Genomic DNA, 19,246 nt, shown 5'->3' with positions numbered 1-19,246 from the left:
TGGTGTAGACTGTGATATTGAGACAAGACTCATTTAATACACGGATGACTGAGCACTTATACGCTCCAGACTATGATCATGTACGGCTTAAGACATGTACTGTACATACTTCCATGGTGGCAAGTGAGGAAAGGCTTCTGTCCTTCTGGTAGACTATTGCAGTGTCTGCTGTTGCTATTCTGCGCCCATCTGGCTCCGCTTTGCAACACCAGTTTTTTTTTCGGCAGTGTTTTGCTTTGCAATGCATAACACACTCCCCTGTCTGTGGCTGGCTCTGTTGAAACTCACTTCCGCTTTGCCGTAGTTTTTGTCCAAATATGGTCGATCGACAATATCAGCTTCAGGCCCCTCTATGACACCATGTGGACAGCAGATAATCATCGCTATGCACTGCCGGGAACAAAAGGCAACATCGACAAGGACTGTGTCCCGGGGCACCAGGGGGGAAGTGGTGCGTTGGATACTGAGAGTTTGGGGTATTAGTGATTCATTTGTCACTGTCATTGGCGATCAGATGTCGTTCAGAAAGCCTGTCCGTTTTGACTATGCAGGCAGTAATGTGTTGAGCTTAAAGAGAAACAGTGTTTGCCACATTCATTCTAGGGTAAACCACGTCCACCAACGTGTACGTGCTTCCTGTTGAAAGGCTACAGCCATATGAACGGGATGACATTTTGGACTGCGGGAGACTGGATGGACGCTTCGATGGGTTCCTGTCCATGTTGGGCACTATGTATCGGTATTGCGCCGTTGCTTCCAACAGTGTTATGTGAAACATTCCCTCAGCTACAGACCAGGTTCTGGACGTCCAGTTAATACAGATGTATGTCAAGATCGACGCACTGTGCGACAGCAGCGGCCGACTGTAGGACGAAATGCAGGCAGATGTCGCCCCTGCTACGTCACCAGGGGCCACTGGGAACCCTTCTGCTTGCAGCAGGATTAAGTTCACGTGCGCGTCTGCTCAAGCTACCACTGACACCACGACGACGCCAAAACCTTCTGTGGAGACGTAAAAGAGTCGACTGAAGCTCAGAATGGCGATCTGCTGTTTTCAGTGATGAGAATAGGTTGTGTCTGCATGTGAAAGACGCATGTACACGTGTCTGGCGTAAACCTGGTGAGCTGCCTGTTACGACTGCATCCGCGCACGGCACACAGGTCCCATCCCATGCTTCGCGGTGTGGTGGGCAATCAGTTACAGCTAGCACTCACATTTGGTGTTTCTGCATGGTAAAGTTACCAGTCCCACTACATTCCACGGGTTGTTATCGCCGTAATACTGCCGTTTCTGGTACAGGAACGTAGTCTGCTCTTACAGAAAGAAAGTGCACGTCCACAGTATTGTGGCGCAACGTGCTCTTCGTAGTGTCCAACAGCTGCCCTGGCGAGTATGACCACCAGATCTCTCGCCAATTGAACACATATGGGACATGATGAACCGGGTGGTGACTCGTTCTCCAGGATCTTTTAAGAATTATTGTGCGAATTGCAACAAAAGGCACAAGCTGCTTGGGACAACCTATCACAGGATCTACTGTGTACTGACACGACACTTTGGGCGTCCTTTACTGTAACAGTGGTGTCTCATTTGGTGAAAATTTGTTTTCACATACTCGTACAATGATTAATTACGTGTCATCTCTCTTGTCATTAAAAATACCTTGTTGCTGAGGGTGTCGCTTTTTCTTCCAGTAGATCTCATAGAGTGTACAAAATATCGATATCCGCTGAGATGAACCTTGTGTCCCAACATAGTGTGATCGGGGGCCTTGTTAAACGAGGAGGTGACGTTTCAACCTCCATTATTTTTTTCCATAGCATAGATATGTGTCTTGCTCTCAGTTAACACATAAGAAGCTTGATAATTACTGTACAAATACCTTTATATACGATTATGAAATAAGATCTCGACGGAATAAATATGCCAAGGAAGAATAAACATAAATGTAAATACAATATTTCTACTAAGGATGAATTTCATAACAAACTGCCTAAAGAGTTGAAAGAGTTTTCTAAAACAAACTTCTTTAAAAGTATAGTCAAAAATACATATTAATCAATAACTTATTTATAGTAAAGGGTTATTTAGCCCTTTTCAGCACAGTGATGCGTATGGCATCATCATATTAATTGTTCCTCAAGGCCAGGCTATTCTTCCAAAGATTATAAAGAACATTGCAGGACCTTCCAAAGTCATTTTGATTAGGTTGGCTATCGTGAATTCGATAAAACAGAGAGCATCAGGCTGTAATGTATTGAAAAACGTATTGTTGCATAGTGTCTAAGCTACAGTACATGCAGCGGGACTTTCAAAATATCGTATCAAGGCAAAAGAAGCAAAATAATTTGAAAATTGCACTAATAAATTATTGTTGTATGTGTAAATTAAGTAGTAAGTGGTTTGAAAATGATGTCAATTTCGGTAACGTGAGTCACAAATATTTGAGATTGCTTTCGGAGTCATTGGGAATTTGTTATTATATCTAATGCAGTACATGCAAAACATTTACCATAAAGTGTAACTTAACATTTATAAATTTCTTTTGACACTGTAATGTACTAATTTACCACACTTATATTTTAATATTATTTACCAGTATTTTCCTGCTTTAGTAAAAATTCCTAGCCTGTTTACCAGATGATTCGCAACCATAAATAACTTTCAGTGGAAGAAATATTGTCACCCTTCGAAGGTTAGTTATCTGATTTGGACCTTCCTATGTCTGATTTGGAGGAAGATACTGAAATTGCTTAGCAGTAGGACCGTATTGCATCAGATACACGGTTTGTTCGAGGATGGATCTTGATATGGTTGAAATTCTGGACACCTAAGGCAAAGTTGAAGACGATGTTCCCTTGGCTTCAAGGTGGTTACTTGTTAGTCCATACTATGAAGTACATAATTCGGCTCAGAAAATTCAATGCAAGACACGCCGGGAGCTTCGATGGGAATGAAGGACGTCGAAGAAGTGGCTACATAATGTAACACAGTTTTCTCTGACCCTTTAGAAGATGAACTGTCACCTTTAAATAAAATCTGTACTGTACACAGAAAACTGTTGCATCTTTGGATACAGAAAAGGATCGTAGACTACACATGCTGGCAGGCGTTGTGAAAATGCCTAGTTAGGGAATGAACTGGGCAGAGACTACAAGATTTCCTCCAATAGCTGTCTCCTTGCTTAGGAATAGGTTTGATAAGCTAAGAATTATTTACAAATGAATGACAACACTGAAATGAAACAAAGAGAAGATCCTGATTGTGACAACTTTTCATAGGTGTGACCATTTGTTGACAAAATCAAACAAAATTTTACACTTATTAAACCTGATGAATATAATTCAGTGGACGAATTAATCATTCCTTTCAAAGATGGTTCATTCCTGAAATAATATATAAAAAACGAACTGCGCCAATGGGGTATAACAGTTTTTGCCCGTAGAAGTGTGTACGATTTTGAAATATACCGAGGTAAAGGAACCGTACCAAATGATGCTGATCATGGTATAAGTGGTGATGTATTGATAAGGCTTGTAGAAGGACAATATGAACATAAAAATTCTAAAGCCTTTACAGACAATTGGTTCACCTGTCAGAAACTTATTTTTGTTGTGAAAAACTATGGAATGCTGGCTGTTGCCAATGTCAGCTTCTCGGCACATCAAGGTTGCAATCCAAAAACGGATAGAGCTGAAAAAGCACGAACGAGGATCAAATGATTACCGAACTGAAACAGAAAGGAACATCATTGCGCTGAAGTGGTGTAAGAAGCCTGGCGTCCTTGCATCGTTACACAAAGTAATAAATCCAGTGGCACCTGTGGAACAATGGGCAGTGATAGAACGAAAATATATTGATGTTCCATGGCCAGACGTTGTTAGAGAATGGAAGTGCTTTATGTGTGGAGTTGACTTACACTACATGCTGATTGCTACGTATAGGAGTAATGTTGGAGTGAATATATTATGTCGAAGAATCATATTTCATCTCATTGATATGTCTGTCGTGTATGCGTGGCTCCTACGTTGTCGATATTGCAGGCCAAGAGGAATTGTGGTTGTGTGGTCACAGTGACAGATTACAAATGGGGAGGTTTGGGTTCAAATCACCTTCCTACCCAATACTTTTTACACAAAATTATGAACTGTCCGTCCGGTCATTGACGTGTGTGTTCGTTTTATTCAAATTTCTGTATGTGTTATAGAGTAATGTCCGTTTGCAACACTGACGTGTGACAAAGGGACCTACAGACGTACGTATCTCCTATTACTTCTACACAGGTACCACATGTTATGCCGCTTGCATTCTGTTTTGTAAGTGTTGACTCTCGAATTCCTTCGTTGTGACATAGTTCACATCCGTAAATTTGTTATTTTCATTTCGGTGAGAGGTCTGTGCGGCGTCTCACCTGCTCTCACTACTAATCACCGAATTTGAGTCGTGTGGTAAGAATATACTTGTCGCAAGCAAATAGAAAGAAACCCAACTGAATTAAATTTGTAAACCTTACTTTTGCTTTTGGTTTATAAACTTCACCAGGATATATTGCATGCATTAACTAATCATAAATCGATTATATGTCTTAGTTTTAATGTTTTCAACTGTAAGTAAACTAGTTACCTAAACCAGTACTTGGACTGAAACATCCCCTTAGAAAAATTGTACAAGATTGTGCTTAAACTGACACACAATATTTTTAGCGCAACGCAATCTGACTTTCAATAATCCCTACAAAAGAATGGCCCTGACTAACATTAAACTATACCTTTCACAAATGACTTACCTCGCCAAAAATCTTCGTTACTCGAACTACTGCAATACAGCGAGCGCCACTACTGACAACTAAATAAAATACTCAAACTACGGAAGTCACTAACTACTGATAGGCACAGTTAGCAAATGAAAGATTTTAATAGAGAACAAACAATGTATTTACCTTAATAGTCATAATATACACTCCTGGAAATGGAAAAAAGAACACATTGACACCGGTGTGTCAGACCCACCATACTTGCTCCGGACACTGCAAGAGGGCTGTACAAGCAATGATCACACGCACGGCACAGCGGACACACCAGGAACCGCGGTGCTGGCCGTCGAATGGCACTAGCTGCGCAGCATTTGTGCACTGCCGCCGTCAGTGTCAGCCAGTTTGCCGTGGCATACGGAGCTCCATCGCAGTCTTTAACACTGGTAGCATGCCGCGACAGCATGGACGTGAACCGTATGTACAGTTGACGGACTTTGAGCGAGGGCGTATAGTGGGCATGCGGGAGGCCGGGTGGACGTACCGCCGAATTGCTCAACACGTGGGGCGTGAGGTCTCCACAGTACATCGATGTTGTCGCCAGTGGTCGGCGGAAGGTGCACGTGCCCGTCGACCTGGGACCGGACCGCAGCGACGCACGGATGCACGCCAAGACCGTAGGATCCTACGCAGTGCCGTAGGGGACCGCACCGCCACTTCCCAGCAAATTAGGGACACTGTTGCTCATGGAGTATCGGCGAGGACCATTCGCAACCGTCTCCATGAAGCTGGGCTACGGTCCCGCACACCGTTAGGCAGTCTTCCGCTCACGCCCCAACATCGTGCATCCCGCCTCCAGTGGTGTCGCGACAGGCGTGAATGGAGGGACGAATGGAGATGTGTCGTCTTCAGCGATGACAGTCGCTTCTGCTTTGGTGCCAATGATGGTAGTATGCGTGTTTGGCGCCGTGCACGTGAGCGCCACAATCAGGACTGCATACGACCGAGGCACACAGGGCCAACACCCGGCATCATGGTGTGGGGAGCGATCTCCTACACGGGCCGTACACCTCTGGTGATCGTCGAGGGGACACTGAATAGTGCACGGTACATCCAAACCGTCATCGAACCCATCGTTCTACCATTCCTAGACCGGCAATGGAACTTGTTGTTCCAACAGGACACTGCACGTCCGCATTTATCCCGTGCCACCCAACGTGCTCTAGAAGGTGTAAGTCAACTACCCTGGCCAGCAAGATCTCCGGATCTGTCCCCCATTGAGCATGTTTGGGACTGGATGAAGCGTCGTCTCATGCGGTCTGCAAGTCCAGCACGAACGCTGGTCCAACTGAGGCGCCAGGTGGAAATGGCATGGCAAGCCGTTCCACAGGACTACATCCAGCATCTCTACGATCGTCTCCATGGGAGAATAGCAGCCTGCATTGCTGCGAAAGGAGGATATACACTGTACTAGTGCCGACATTGTGCATGCTCTGTTGCCTGTGTCGATGTGCCTGTGGTTCTGTCAGTGTGATCATGTGATGTATGTGACCCCAGGAATGTGTCAATAAAGTTTCCCCTTCCTGGGACAATGAATTCACGGTGTTCTTATTTCAATATCCAGGAGTGTATATATCAGTTCATGACATCAATTCTTACAAATTTCAAAACTCCGCCATCTCTCTCCCCACGTCCACTACTGCTGGCACCTCACCTCCAACTGCGCAACGCTATGCGCCGCTAACAGCCAACTGCCCAATGCTACAATGGCGAGTATTACAACAATGCCAACCAGCAGCAGACTGCACACAGCACAGCCAGTGATTTTCATACAGAGGTGGTGTTACAAATAAAAAAACCTAAACAGCCTACTTACATATTCTCCATGCTCCCCACAAAAAATTTTACAAATTGTTTTGAGTACTGGCCAATACATGTTTGTTAAAATTTTTCCACAATTACAACAACAAAGAAATCAAATGCACACACTTATTGATACAATGTTGGTCAAAAGCTAAAATTTTCTCACAGCCCATAAAGACAGTCCTGATCATTCATCACAGTAAAATAGCAGTGTTTTTTTTCTCTCAAAGTCTGAGCACTAAAAGAAAATGCACACAGAAGTAGTGGATTTCCATGCAGTCTTGAAGAAGTAGTGTTGTCCTTCCAACAGAAAGACAGTGCTGACTCTTGACATGCAAGCAGGTAATGGGGCACAACAGAGCAAACCCACAGCAGATCAGTCGAAGTTGAAGGATATTGGTAGGTAGGTCATCACAGAGCAGACCACTATAGTCTTGTTAGAGATTACGGTATTGGTGGGCTACCAGAGGTGCAGACCCAGTGCAGTCCTTGTAGGAATAATGGCATTGGTGGGCCATCAAAGATGCAGACCCACTGTAGTTCTTGTAGAGATGGCTAACAGCCATCCGTTGGGACTGTGCTGGTGCAGAATCACCATCGAAGGGTCTTGCGGACAATATAGCAAGACCTTTTTTTTAATTGTCCTTAGAACCAGCAATGCTGTTATCCAGTCCCTTGCTGAATTATTAACACACGTGCAAACACTATGAGTCCCTATTTCTCACATATTGTCCATATACTATGACCAACAGAAACGTGTGCAGTGAAATGTAACTTACAAGTTACTTAATTTGATGAACTGGTATCAATTACAATTTTATAACATAAAAATACATTATTAAAAACGTAATAAGACAGATAACATTTGTAGTAATAGGGGCTTTACAAAAGAATAGAAATAAACATATACATCAGTGTTACAGGAATTATGGCATAAGTAAATACATAAAAGATCAGAATAACTTTTGAAACATCAACTTCACACGTGAGCATTAAAACAAAACAGAACAAACAATGTCTAAACATCTTTACAAAGTAAATAACATAGTATCAGAAAAATTCTACAACATAACTCGTATCAGCTAAACACATAAAGACAGGAAAAATACAAATACATAAGGGTACACAAACACATAGAGGGATAACACAAAAGGAAAGGACAGGGTTTGTTTTCAGGGAAACATTTGGTACTGTAGTCCAACCCAAAACTTCATTCCATAGATCGTCTCTCTTATTTCAACATTTGCTCCAGCCAAAAAAAATCCTATCCAAGCATGCTTTCTGTATTTTGTTCACATCCTCTTTCAAAAATAGTTTTTCTCCACTGTACACTACTTTTTTGGCCAAACCATTTTCTTATAGCTTGTCAATGCTTTTATTCCAAATCATCATAGTTAGTTTCTTATATAGTCTACCCCCTCTTAAGCTAACTTAAACCTACTGATCTCAGATGCTAAACTAAGGGACAAGGCAATGCAGCAGCACAAAACAATTAACACAAACAGCAATGACAAAAAAAATGCAAATTGGCAAAAAAGGCAGCAATATAGGACTTAGCAAAGCAAATGCAACATTACAACTAATATGAAGCAATGAACAGCAACAAGAAAAATAAATCAGTAGTAAAACTGGCTTAAAAGAGTAGTACAAAGTGAAATTCAGTAACACTATGCCTTGCAAACAGCAGCATCAAATGCAATAACTTATAACTAAACATGACAAAGCTCAAGCAGAAAAATATTACAGTAAAGACAACAATGCAGAAAAGGGAATTGTCTATTCACATATTAATATCTATGTCATTAAAGTGGTGCACCACAAAACTAATTCCACAAAAGATATTACCAAGTAGTTGAAAAGAAAATTAAGTATACAGTAACTGTTATTAATCCCTTCTTATTGTTCTTTCCTTTCCAAGTGCTCCTTTTTCGAAGAACGTGGATCATAAAATGATTATTTAATAGATCTGTTGACAGAAAGTGTTCACATTAGCAAATGCATTTAATTTTATTTTATAAAACCAATGCTGCAACACAGCGGGAAAACATATATCAAATGAAATAAGCAACTATGAAAGGCAAAGCGTAAAAATACCATTCAATAGTCATGTGACATTTCATAAGTTAATACAAACTCTCTCAACCCTTGTAGTAAGACGCTTGTCATTATCAGGTGTGCAGATGTAAGGAACTATCTTTCCAAGTAATGAGCATGTCGTTTTTGCGATGCTTTCTACAAAGGAATGTCAATAGCGAGGATAATGGCCTCCTTTTTTCACCTAATGGCTTTCTTTTGTCAGGTGGCTGTCGCGCAGCTGGGTGCCCACGACGCATTACGTGCAGGTGGTCACTTAACTGTCTTACCGAAATATTTACGACACCAGTTTCCGCTACAGTGGCAGTCTCATGTAAAAGATTTCACAGGTCAAGAATTTGCGTTATTCATCTGTAGAAACAAAATCATATTGATATAACAGTGTCCAAAATATTTTCGTCGGAATTGTAATACATTCACGCATTTACATGCATTTCATAACTCTTAAAGTACGATTCTTGGTTTCTAACAACCTTTTTCACAAACCAGAGTCCCTAACCACTACTCATTATTCCTTACCTTATTTGTCGACACTTCTTCAATATTTCATCATAACAGATACATAGCATAATCAAATAACTCATATAGCATCAGCTTATTGATCACAAACATACCGCAACAGCACAATATACATAGTCATCGTAATAGTAACATCATAACACCTCAGTCAACTCTCAAAAAAATCGTCGTAGTTTCCTCCAATAATTTCAAAACCTAAAAAAAATTCTCTGCTCATGTCAAAAGCGTCATCTGCCTCAAACGTACTTTAAAAATCATGATCCCATACCAAATACATCATACAGAGCTCTCATAGTATCACAATGGTTCTGAAAAATATATGAACAGTTCACAAAATGCAGATAAAATACCATTTCGTAAGAGTGAAGTTATCCAATGGTGTAATTACGTAAACATGTGTCACTGACGTAGTAAAAAAAAAGTTTGTTTCTCTGTTAAATAATCAGATCGCTGTGTAATTTATGTGTTAGAGAAATATGGTACCGATGTGTAAAGTTGTATAAGCAAATACCATATTAATAGGGCTCCTTGTGCTTGCCACACACATGGTACACAAAGTAAGCGTGTACCCCTCAAGAGGATTAATGTAATTATACCCTTAGGTGTTACAGATTACAGCAAGGGAATGAAATGTATCAGGTAAACCCTTTGTATCATTGTAATTCAAAAATCTTTAAAAATAAATGTTTTAAGTACAAAATTAGTCGCTCAAATACATGTACTGTAGCGCTAAACTGTGCCTCTTGTTGTAAGATAATCTCTGTGGAAGTGTCGTAGTTATCGTCCTCTGTAAGCAAAGTTCTGCTGAAGTCAATGTACTTACCTTGTAATAAACGAAGTGAATTGCTTTGCGTATAGATATCGCAGTTACTACGCTTATTGTCGTGATGAAGTAAGTACTGTGCTCTAACGTATTGTTGTGCTACAGAAAAGGGTGTCTCATTGTAGCTATACCACAAAGTTACTACTAAAACATGTTTTCCTTTCCAGAATAATTCAGAAAAACTGTGCAGATATAAAACAGGTACACCACAAAAGCAACATTGTAAATTGTCACTCATTAGTAGCGTCGTGATAAAATTAGGTAGTTGTCACATAAACTAACCACTGTGTCATCTGGTATCTCACAGAAAGTACTTTAAATCCAGAATGTATTTTCAAGTAAACCAAAATGTTGCATTAAAATCTCATTAGCAGTACTGGTAAATGTTATAAGTATGTGAGCCTTATAGTCGTTACGTAATCGTGCAACTAACAAGCAAGGATGTACACACCCAAAAACACTGGGTCGTCTGTTCACAATCACAATTCATTCGTAATTTCTGTTTAAATAAGTTATCTTGGTTTTTGATTGGATATTTAACTTCAAACATTGTTGCATGTTAACAAATTATAAGTCTGACAAAGCATACTGGTAACGTGCAGTGATAAATTTTATGGCAAAGACTAAGTTATAAAGCAGATTATCTATCAATAAACGGTTTGCAATCATTTACCCTTTCTAGTACGCTGAATTTCAGCTTCAACGCAATTATAATGTGGTATACGTCGGTAAAGAATACTGGAATTTTTCTCAAGGTTAGCGTCTATGTTATTTTTCTCTGAGCCAGCCGGCGTACTCGGGTGCCTTCGGAGGAAATCATGTCTGTTCCTTTGTTGGCTCGCGTCGTTATTGGGATTAGGAGACCTAACTTCTACAAATTCACCTTGGCGAGAGTGCCCTGCTCTGTTTGCATCTCGCCAGTTCTGATGCAATTCAAGTCTGTCGTTACGAGTATATCATCTGTCATCATTTCGGTAGTTGCTGTAGTTTCTTTCTTGTCGGTTAAGTGGTGGAGAATTTCTCCCGGAATCGTAACTGCGCGCTGGACCGTTAAGTCTTAAGTCATTCTGTCTCCCTTGATAATAATTATTTTGGTTCCCATATTGTCTGTTTCTCTTACTGTCTCTGTGATAGTCACTACTGCGCAGAGGTGATCTTTCCCTGTAATGATTACTACTCTGCCAACGGTTGTCATATGGGTGGTGTCTGTTTTGGTCGCGATTTGTGTTGTGAGAATAGCCTTGTCGTGTCCAGTTATTATTTCTTTCATCGCGGAATTGCAACGGATGTGACCTGTAATTGTTGTGCTCTTGATTTCGCGTTCCGCGGTTGTCAGTGTCAATTTCTAACTGTTGTAAGAGTCCCTGAAAAGCTTCATTGTCGTCTTTGCATCGCCCTGCTAAAATATTCTGTCGTAAATGTTCAGGTAATTTGATTAAGCAAATGCGAATGAGTTCTGAGGGGCTGTATGGGTTTGAAAGATACTGATTCTTATGTAACATGTCTTCGAAATATTTGACAAGACTGGAAAATTCAGATTGTTCGAAATGTTTCATCATTATGATGCTATGTTTTACTCGGTCTTGTGTAGCTTGAGACCAATATGCTGAGAGGAAGGTATGATAAAATTCTCCTTCACCGTGACAATCGTGAATGACCGATCGCATTCTTACAGCTGGTTCATTCTCCAAGTAGCCACACATAAATTCTAATCTGTGCTCTAATGACCAATTGGGAGGAAAACAACGAGTGAATTGATGGAGCCACGCTTGTGGATGAATGTCGTTGCCAGAATTCTTAAATGTTTTGAATTTACGTGCAGTAATGAACAGCTTATAGTCAAAATCATCTTGTCGGCGAGTAGCATATCGGTCATTGTTACGTCGTGTCGGCGGTTCCATCTCAAAATTCGGTGCACCTTGCCAATTTCTTTCATGATTTCCGAAATGCCCTGTGTTATTATTTTGTGGCTTTTCCGTATTTCTAAGTTCCTCTTCCCGTGTTGGTGCGTGAGTGTCCTCTGAAAAATGTAATTTTTGTATTACCTGCGTCAACTGATCTTGTACTTCACAGATATCTCTTTTGTATTGTGTATTAATTTGATTCTGATTTTGTTTGAATTTCTTAATTTGTTCATACTCTTCTGTGTCAGTGATGGCTACAGGTCTTGTGTCATTCAGATCATCATCTACCTTTGCAGATAAATTAGTGAAGTGATCCGAAAGTTCGGCTACTTTCTCCGATAGTGAACACATTTCCTCAGTGTGTTTTTCTGAACCAAGTTTCAGAGTGTCCATTTGTGTTGAAATCGAATCAACTGTGTCCTTTAAGTTTTCCTGAGTTCTTGCAAGTTGCGTAACCGAATCGGTGGATGCAACTGAGTCCATTTTAGCTTGCAAGGCGTAGTGATTTTCACGAACAATAGTTTGCAGTTCTTTTATGGCTGCTTCGTGATTCTGTAATGCATTTTCATGCCGCGAAAAAATAGGTTGAAAATGCTCACAAATTTGTGTTTTTACGTCATTACAGACTTTTTGACATTTCGATTCAATGTTACTCATTAGTTAAATCTTCACGTGTTTGTTCAAGTGTGGTGTCTAACTTTTGAAACTTTTGTTCCATTGTGTCTAACTTTTGAAGATTTTCTTCCATTGTGTGTAACTTTTGAAGCTTTTGTCCCATTTGTTGCATTAATTGTAATAACAATGCACTGGTGTCTGAAACATGTTCCTCAGTGCTATTCGGCAATGCATTTGAACCGGCAATATTCGCAGTTTGAAAAACAGAAAATGTGTCTTGACTTATTTGAGAAAACGGTGAGGACGCAAAACCTGAATCTACAGTATTTGCAAGATTGTGTCCTCTCATTTCGGAATCCTGAGGCGAGCTGTTGCCGACTGATCGATCGATAATGCTTCCCTGTTCACTAATTGTTTCACTGCCTACACCATTATTTGCAGCCCACTCAATTTCCCTGTGCACAATTACCAAATTACTACTTTGAACGTTAGTTAATTCATTACATGGTGGCGCTAACACACTGCTTTCGTCTTCACTGTCATTTCTCAGTTTACTTTGGAGCCTAGTATTACTTTTTTCACACGCCATTATTGTCACAATATTTCACACGATAACACAGAAAAGCACAATTTGAAGAGCAAAAATAAGAAAACACATTAACATAGCACTGAAAATCATATCTAGTTAATTGCAAGCGCAGCTGCGAAATACTTCTTGCAAAACTACATGCATGCCACAACTGTTTTACTGTACAACAATGAAAGACTACTACTACAAAGGAGATTCTCTCTAGAATTACGCGCTAGCAATAAACAAAATCTACACTAATTACACAAACTACAAGAAAAAAATCAGAAGATTGCAGTGAGGTATCCTCGGCTAAGCGTCGACATATGAAACGTCCCCATAGAAGAATTAAATATGACTGTGCTTAAACTGACACACAATATTTTTTAGCGCAACGCAATCTGACTTTCAAAAATCCCTACAAAAGAATGACCCTGACATTTTTTAGCGCAACGCAATCTGACTTTCAAAAATCCCTACAGAAGAATGCCCCAGACTAACATTAAACTATACCTTTCACAAATCACTTACCTTACCAAAACTCTTCGTTACTCGAACTACTGCAATACAGCGAGCGCCACTACTGCCATCTAAATAAAAGATTCAAACTACTGAAGACGCTAACTACTGATAGGCACAGTTAGCAAATGAAAGATTTTAATAGAGAACAAATAATGTATTTACCTTAATAGTCATAATATATATATCAGTTCATGCCATCAATTCTTAAAAATTTCAAAACTCCTCCATCTCTCCCCACGTCCACCACTGCTGGCGGCTCACCTACAACTGCGCAACGCTACGCGCCGCTAACTGCCAACTGCCCAACACTACAATGGCGAGTATTACAACAATGCCGACCAGCCACTGACTGCACACAGCACAGCCAGTAATTTTCATTCAGAGGTGGTGTTACAAATAAAAAAACCTAAACAGCCTACCTACAAGATGCATAAATGAGATATTAAAGAAAACTATTGTTAATACCTCACCTCCATAACATATTTATAATCTAATTGGATTTCTAAGTGTATATATAAACGTTTTTACTAAAAAAACTGGTTAGTTTTGCAGATTTTTAGCATGCGGCGTATCACCCATAGCGTAAGGAATAGACGCTGCAATGTAAAGATGTTTCTTGGTCAAATATTATGTTTAAATGTTACATTGAAAAGGTCCACAGAATTGTATGACGTAGACAACTGGTGCGTTTAGTTGTAATAAAAAAAGTTTTGCTAAAAGTGCACCACAGCACATACGCGATTTTGAAAATGTGCACCATCTCTCCTGGATTTCCCCTATAACAGAGAATTACTGAAGTGAGCATCTTTTTTGCCCATAGATGATGAGCGACGCCCTCTTCTTCGACGGCATCCAGGAAACCGTCGAGTTGTTCGCCGCCTCGTCGAGTTCTCCAGTATACGAATACCTCTTTGAGGTCGACGGAGAGCGAAACTTGCTGAAGAGACTGATGTCCAACGCGAAGAAAGCAGGTTATTTCTTGCTGCCTTCAAACTCGTGACAATTCTGTTATCAGTTCAAGGAATCCTTGTACACAGTAGAAAGTCATATGAGCTCCTGCGCTGTGCTGGAAAACGGAATACCTAACAGGCATAAGTTAGGATTCCTTATCGTGGGACTTTATTGCTGATAAGGGGATGGTCCGACCTGTCGTGTCGAAATCTAGTTTAATTTTTCTTTCCCTGGTCATCACCTTGGTAATAATCTCGTGTGCAAGAATTTTAACTGCGTGTATGGATTGAGAGTTACTAAAAACTAATAAATCATCTTACATTTGCCCACATTATGTGTGTGAGACTTGCTCATGTGTAGCCCTGAATTTTCGCTCTTAACTACACCATGATTTCTCACTAGTTTGTCATGCTAAAGGCTGAATTCTCCGACTGAAAATAATAAAATATTATTCAATTTATTTAGAGAATTACAACATATATATCATATACACCTTTTTTAATTTGTTAGGAGACAGCACAATAAATATAATACAGTTACGGACGAAACTTGACAGCCATGTTAGCCACAGACATAATTCGACGATTCTATCAAAACAAATTGCCAATGAGTCTGTATATGTCGCTAATTGTTTCCTGTTAATGTCCTGTGAAGTGTCTTCGACTGACGAGCTGATCTATATGCATCGCATCACATAAAATCTGAAACATCTGCACTTCTTTGTCAGTGTAAGTTCGAATCACTGTACACAATGATAGAAAAATCTTGTGCTCTGACAAAGAATCTAAATAGATAAAGCGATTTGCTCCCATAGAACAGAAGAAGAGCGAGATGAATGCCAACAAATATCTAATTCACTAAAATTCGTTGAATATACCATCCGATTTTTTGCACAGGACATTTCGCTTTTGAACATGTGGTCCAATTTTCCGGACGACTATTGAAGATAACCGTATTCATCACGGGGATTAATGAGTATGAGTGCGCAGACAGGACCTGGACTTCTCCCCTTTGGTTGCCACCTTCCTTGTAGCATGCATGTCTTTTAAAAAAATTATATTATTCTGCATTATATAGGTGAGATTTTAGTGAACTATACGTTTTGTTCTTCGCATCTGGAACAAAAGCTTCGATCGTTTTCGTTTAAATTTCTTTTCTGATTGTATGTATAAATGTATGTTCCTAGATCCAATTTTATGTTGTTTCTAAATTTTTCGCACCTATATCTTTGGCGATATCGCAAGTCTAGTCACGTAGCATAGTATCGTTGGCTCTTCACGTTGCTCAAAAAAGCAGAATTATTATTTCCCTTAAAGGCTTAGATCCATCTATACCTTCATTTTCACGGGTGTGAAATTCATATTTAGAACCATTACATGGAACTGCACTTACCGATTACATATCATCTGCATTCAATCAATGCACTATACAATCGTTCAAAAAATATATATGAACAATTTGAATGTTCCTTTAAAAAAACACTGTGTGGCACATCAGATAATATTCAAGTGTATTTTCTGTTGGTGGCTTCAGCTAGCGTCAGTTGTAGGTCTCCACGGCAAGTAGAAAATCATTCACACGGCTCCCTACTTTGCAAGATCAAATACTATACAGAATATTTTTAAAGCCGGTGTATTTCAAATAACTACCTGAAATTAAAAGAAAGAATCATAAAAAAATCTTAATGTTCACTTACGTTTTTAACACAGTCTCGAAGTAATATTCTTTTAAGGTAGAAAAGAACTAATGACATTAGCTGCCAATGAGCACTGATCAATGGGGAAAGTTGAAAATTACAGGCAAACCTGCATTCGAACTTGGGTCTCCTGCTTACTGGTCAGATGCGCTGACCACTGCGCCATTCACACACAGTACTTATCGCAGCTGTATGGACTGCCCTAGCACACCTCCCAACAGACCTGTTGAGACTTTAGGTCCGGCTTGAGCGTGCTATTACAGTTCATCCAGTTGCGATCAGCACTGTTTCAGGGTGGCGCAATGGTCAGCACATCTGCCCAATAAGCAGAAGTCCCAGGTTCGAATGCAGGTTTGCCTATAATTTTCAACTTTCCCCATTGATTTAAATCAAAGCCCACTAGCAGTTAATGTCAAATTAAAAAAAAAAATTCAAATGTGTGTGAAATCTTATGGGACTTAACTGCTAAGGTCATCAGTCCCTAAGCTTACACACTACTTAACCTAAATTATCCTAAGGACAAACACACACACCCATGCCCGAGGGAGGACTCGAACCTCCGCCGGGACCAGCCGCACAGTCCATGACTGCAGCGCCTGAGACCGCTCGGCTAATCCCGCGCGGCTGTCAAATTCCTTTGTGCTTTGGCTCATAATGGCTGTGGGATGAAAATTGTGTCTGTTCTTTTGGACGTGTCCGAAAGAACAGACATCACATTTACAGGTTGAACATTAATAAAACCGATAAACACCAGGGACGGACTCCTGCCTGGAAACGGAGGAAAGAAGGTCCTACGAACTTGGGTCTGGAAATGCATCGTTGGCACAGTAGATGGCGCCGACGAATGACAATTTCTCTGGCCACGTGCGGTGTGTTCTATGTTGTGTTGTAGGCTATATTATTGACGCAGCATACCGTAGGCAGCAGAATGTCGGGAACAAGCCTAGATGGTGTTTGTGTACGTTCAATCAGATTGAAACGGTCTAGAGACAGCACGATTATATCAACGACATCATACAACATTTCAAGCCTAATCTGGGTGTTTGTATAATCATGTATCCTTTCAGACAGACGAACGTGCAAGGGGGCGGCAAACTGAGCGTACACCAGATTTGGAAGACCGGGTTCTATAGGGTATTGAGACGAACCCTAGTACAAGCTTCAGGCAAGCTGCACACCAATGTGAGCCAAAGTACGATTAAGTGTCATGAAATGACAACCGCTACTATCTCCATCACTTGCAGCGAGAGCAAGGATTATCCGCAGCGGTCAGAGGAACTTTCATTCGTCAGCGCCATCTACCGCGGCAACGATGCATTTCCGGACACATGTTCATAGGACCTATTTTCCTCGATTTCCAATCAGGAATCGGTCCCTGCAGTTGTCGGTTTTATTAACGTTCACCCTAAATAACATTCTTCTGCAATGAGTGTTGCGATGACAGTGAAATTGCCGCACTTTCTCGACCATGGTTGCTATGCTTACTAAAACAACTGCAGTGGGTTCCTAGCGTGCGCCACGTCGATAAATAAGTTAAGTTTCTGAGGGATGGGGGGGTGTGGAGGGATGACTTACAGTACGACTACGTATAGGCAGTTAACGTTTGGATTGGGACTCTAAGAAATTTAAACTAAAAGTGTCAAAATAAATACGTTAGGTTTCGATATGGCACGACGGACCTTTCCCCTGTGAGCACGAGATACCTATCACAGAATTAGGAAGGTCGTTTTCTACATGGAAGGCCTTATAATTGTGAATTCAGAAACGTAAGGAGTATCACTTTAATGGCGTTATTATTGGGTATTCAAAGAGCTTCATAATTAACGGTGCATTCTACCATACATAAGACATAATCTGAGAGTTAACTACGAAAGTACAGCAATGACACACAGGAATTATTTGCATGCCGGCTTTGGTTCTTTTTGCGATATGCAATTCAGGTTGCTTTGTGTTGCAAACAATAGCACCCGCAGAAAGGTCGGTTCCGTGTGAGTGAATTTTGAGAGCAATGCCAAAAGACTTACGATTTCTATTTTAAGTACGTCCTTGGCACTTCACGGATGCGCTGCGGTGCAGTATTTACCAATCTTTTTGTGCCTTCGATGAAACAAATTTTGCATCGCCAAGGCAAACGAGCTATTTTTTCGTTTCTTTTAGATTTCATTGTGTTTAATCATAAAGCTGTTCCAAGAGACAAGATCACTACGACATTGAAAACAGCTTATATACAGATAGTTCTAGCCGCCTTTTAATCAACATTTCAGCACTGTTGGTTAGCGTTAAACTGATATGCATCAGAAACTAACTGTAGGCTCACTTTGGTAAAAATTAGGTACTTGCATGAAGACATGAAATTTTTTTTGGATTCAGACAAAACAGGATTTTTTAAAGTAAACACGATTTGCTGTGTGATTGGAAACACGTTGTTATTTCGTACTGAGGACACTATCAAAATGTTACTGCGGTTCTCACAGCTGGGCTGCACCGGTGTGAGTACGTCACTCCATTGTTGTCATTGCTAGAGGACGCTGAGGAGACAGTTTCTGTTCAACTGCGCCCCATACGGTTAAATAAATTGTCTGCCTTCATCCTGTTGGACAAACACGATACGTGCATTCTGTAGGGTGTGATTTCCGCGTCAATAATTTTGTCGAGCATGTAACACAGCCGTGATCAGAGCTGCTCAATCAGAATCTCTGAGCACAGTCTCACAAGCAAACACAAAATACTGTCCGACTAAACAAAAGTTTTGTCCCGGACTCCTACATAATGGTAACCTGTAGTTAAAGAGGCCGTAGGAATAAGAATGTGCGACAGGAACTTCAATCGTGACAGCGGGTATAATTTGAGTGGTGTATGAAAGCGCGCTGTCGATGCAGAGGTATTCGTCGCAATGTTTACACTACGACGGTAGCGGTAGCGCCAGCAGCGCAGACGTTG

The 19,246-nt window shown here is 40.6% G+C and overlaps 1 protein-coding gene across 1 annotated transcript in view; it reads left to right on the top strand.

The window, feature by feature from the left end:
* Positions 1-19,246, top strand: part of LOC126334667 (juvenile hormone esterase-like) — a 191,635-nt gene that overhangs the window by 147,586 nt on the left and 24,803 nt on the right. The window contains exon 8 of the mRNA XM_049997132.1: positions 14,480-14,630. Coding sequence (XP_049853089.1) covers positions 14,480-14,630 — 151 coding nt within the window. The remainder of the gene's footprint in view (positions 1-14,479; positions 14,631-19,246) is intronic.

Source organism: Schistocerca gregaria, chromosome 2 (genome assembly GCF_023897955.1).
Source record: "Schistocerca gregaria isolate iqSchGreg1 chromosome 2, iqSchGreg1.2, whole genome shotgun sequence".
Classification (NCBI taxonomy): domain Eukaryota; kingdom Metazoa; phylum Arthropoda; class Insecta; order Orthoptera; family Acrididae; genus Schistocerca; species Schistocerca gregaria.
This window is presented reverse-complemented; position numbering and strand designations above follow the sequence as displayed.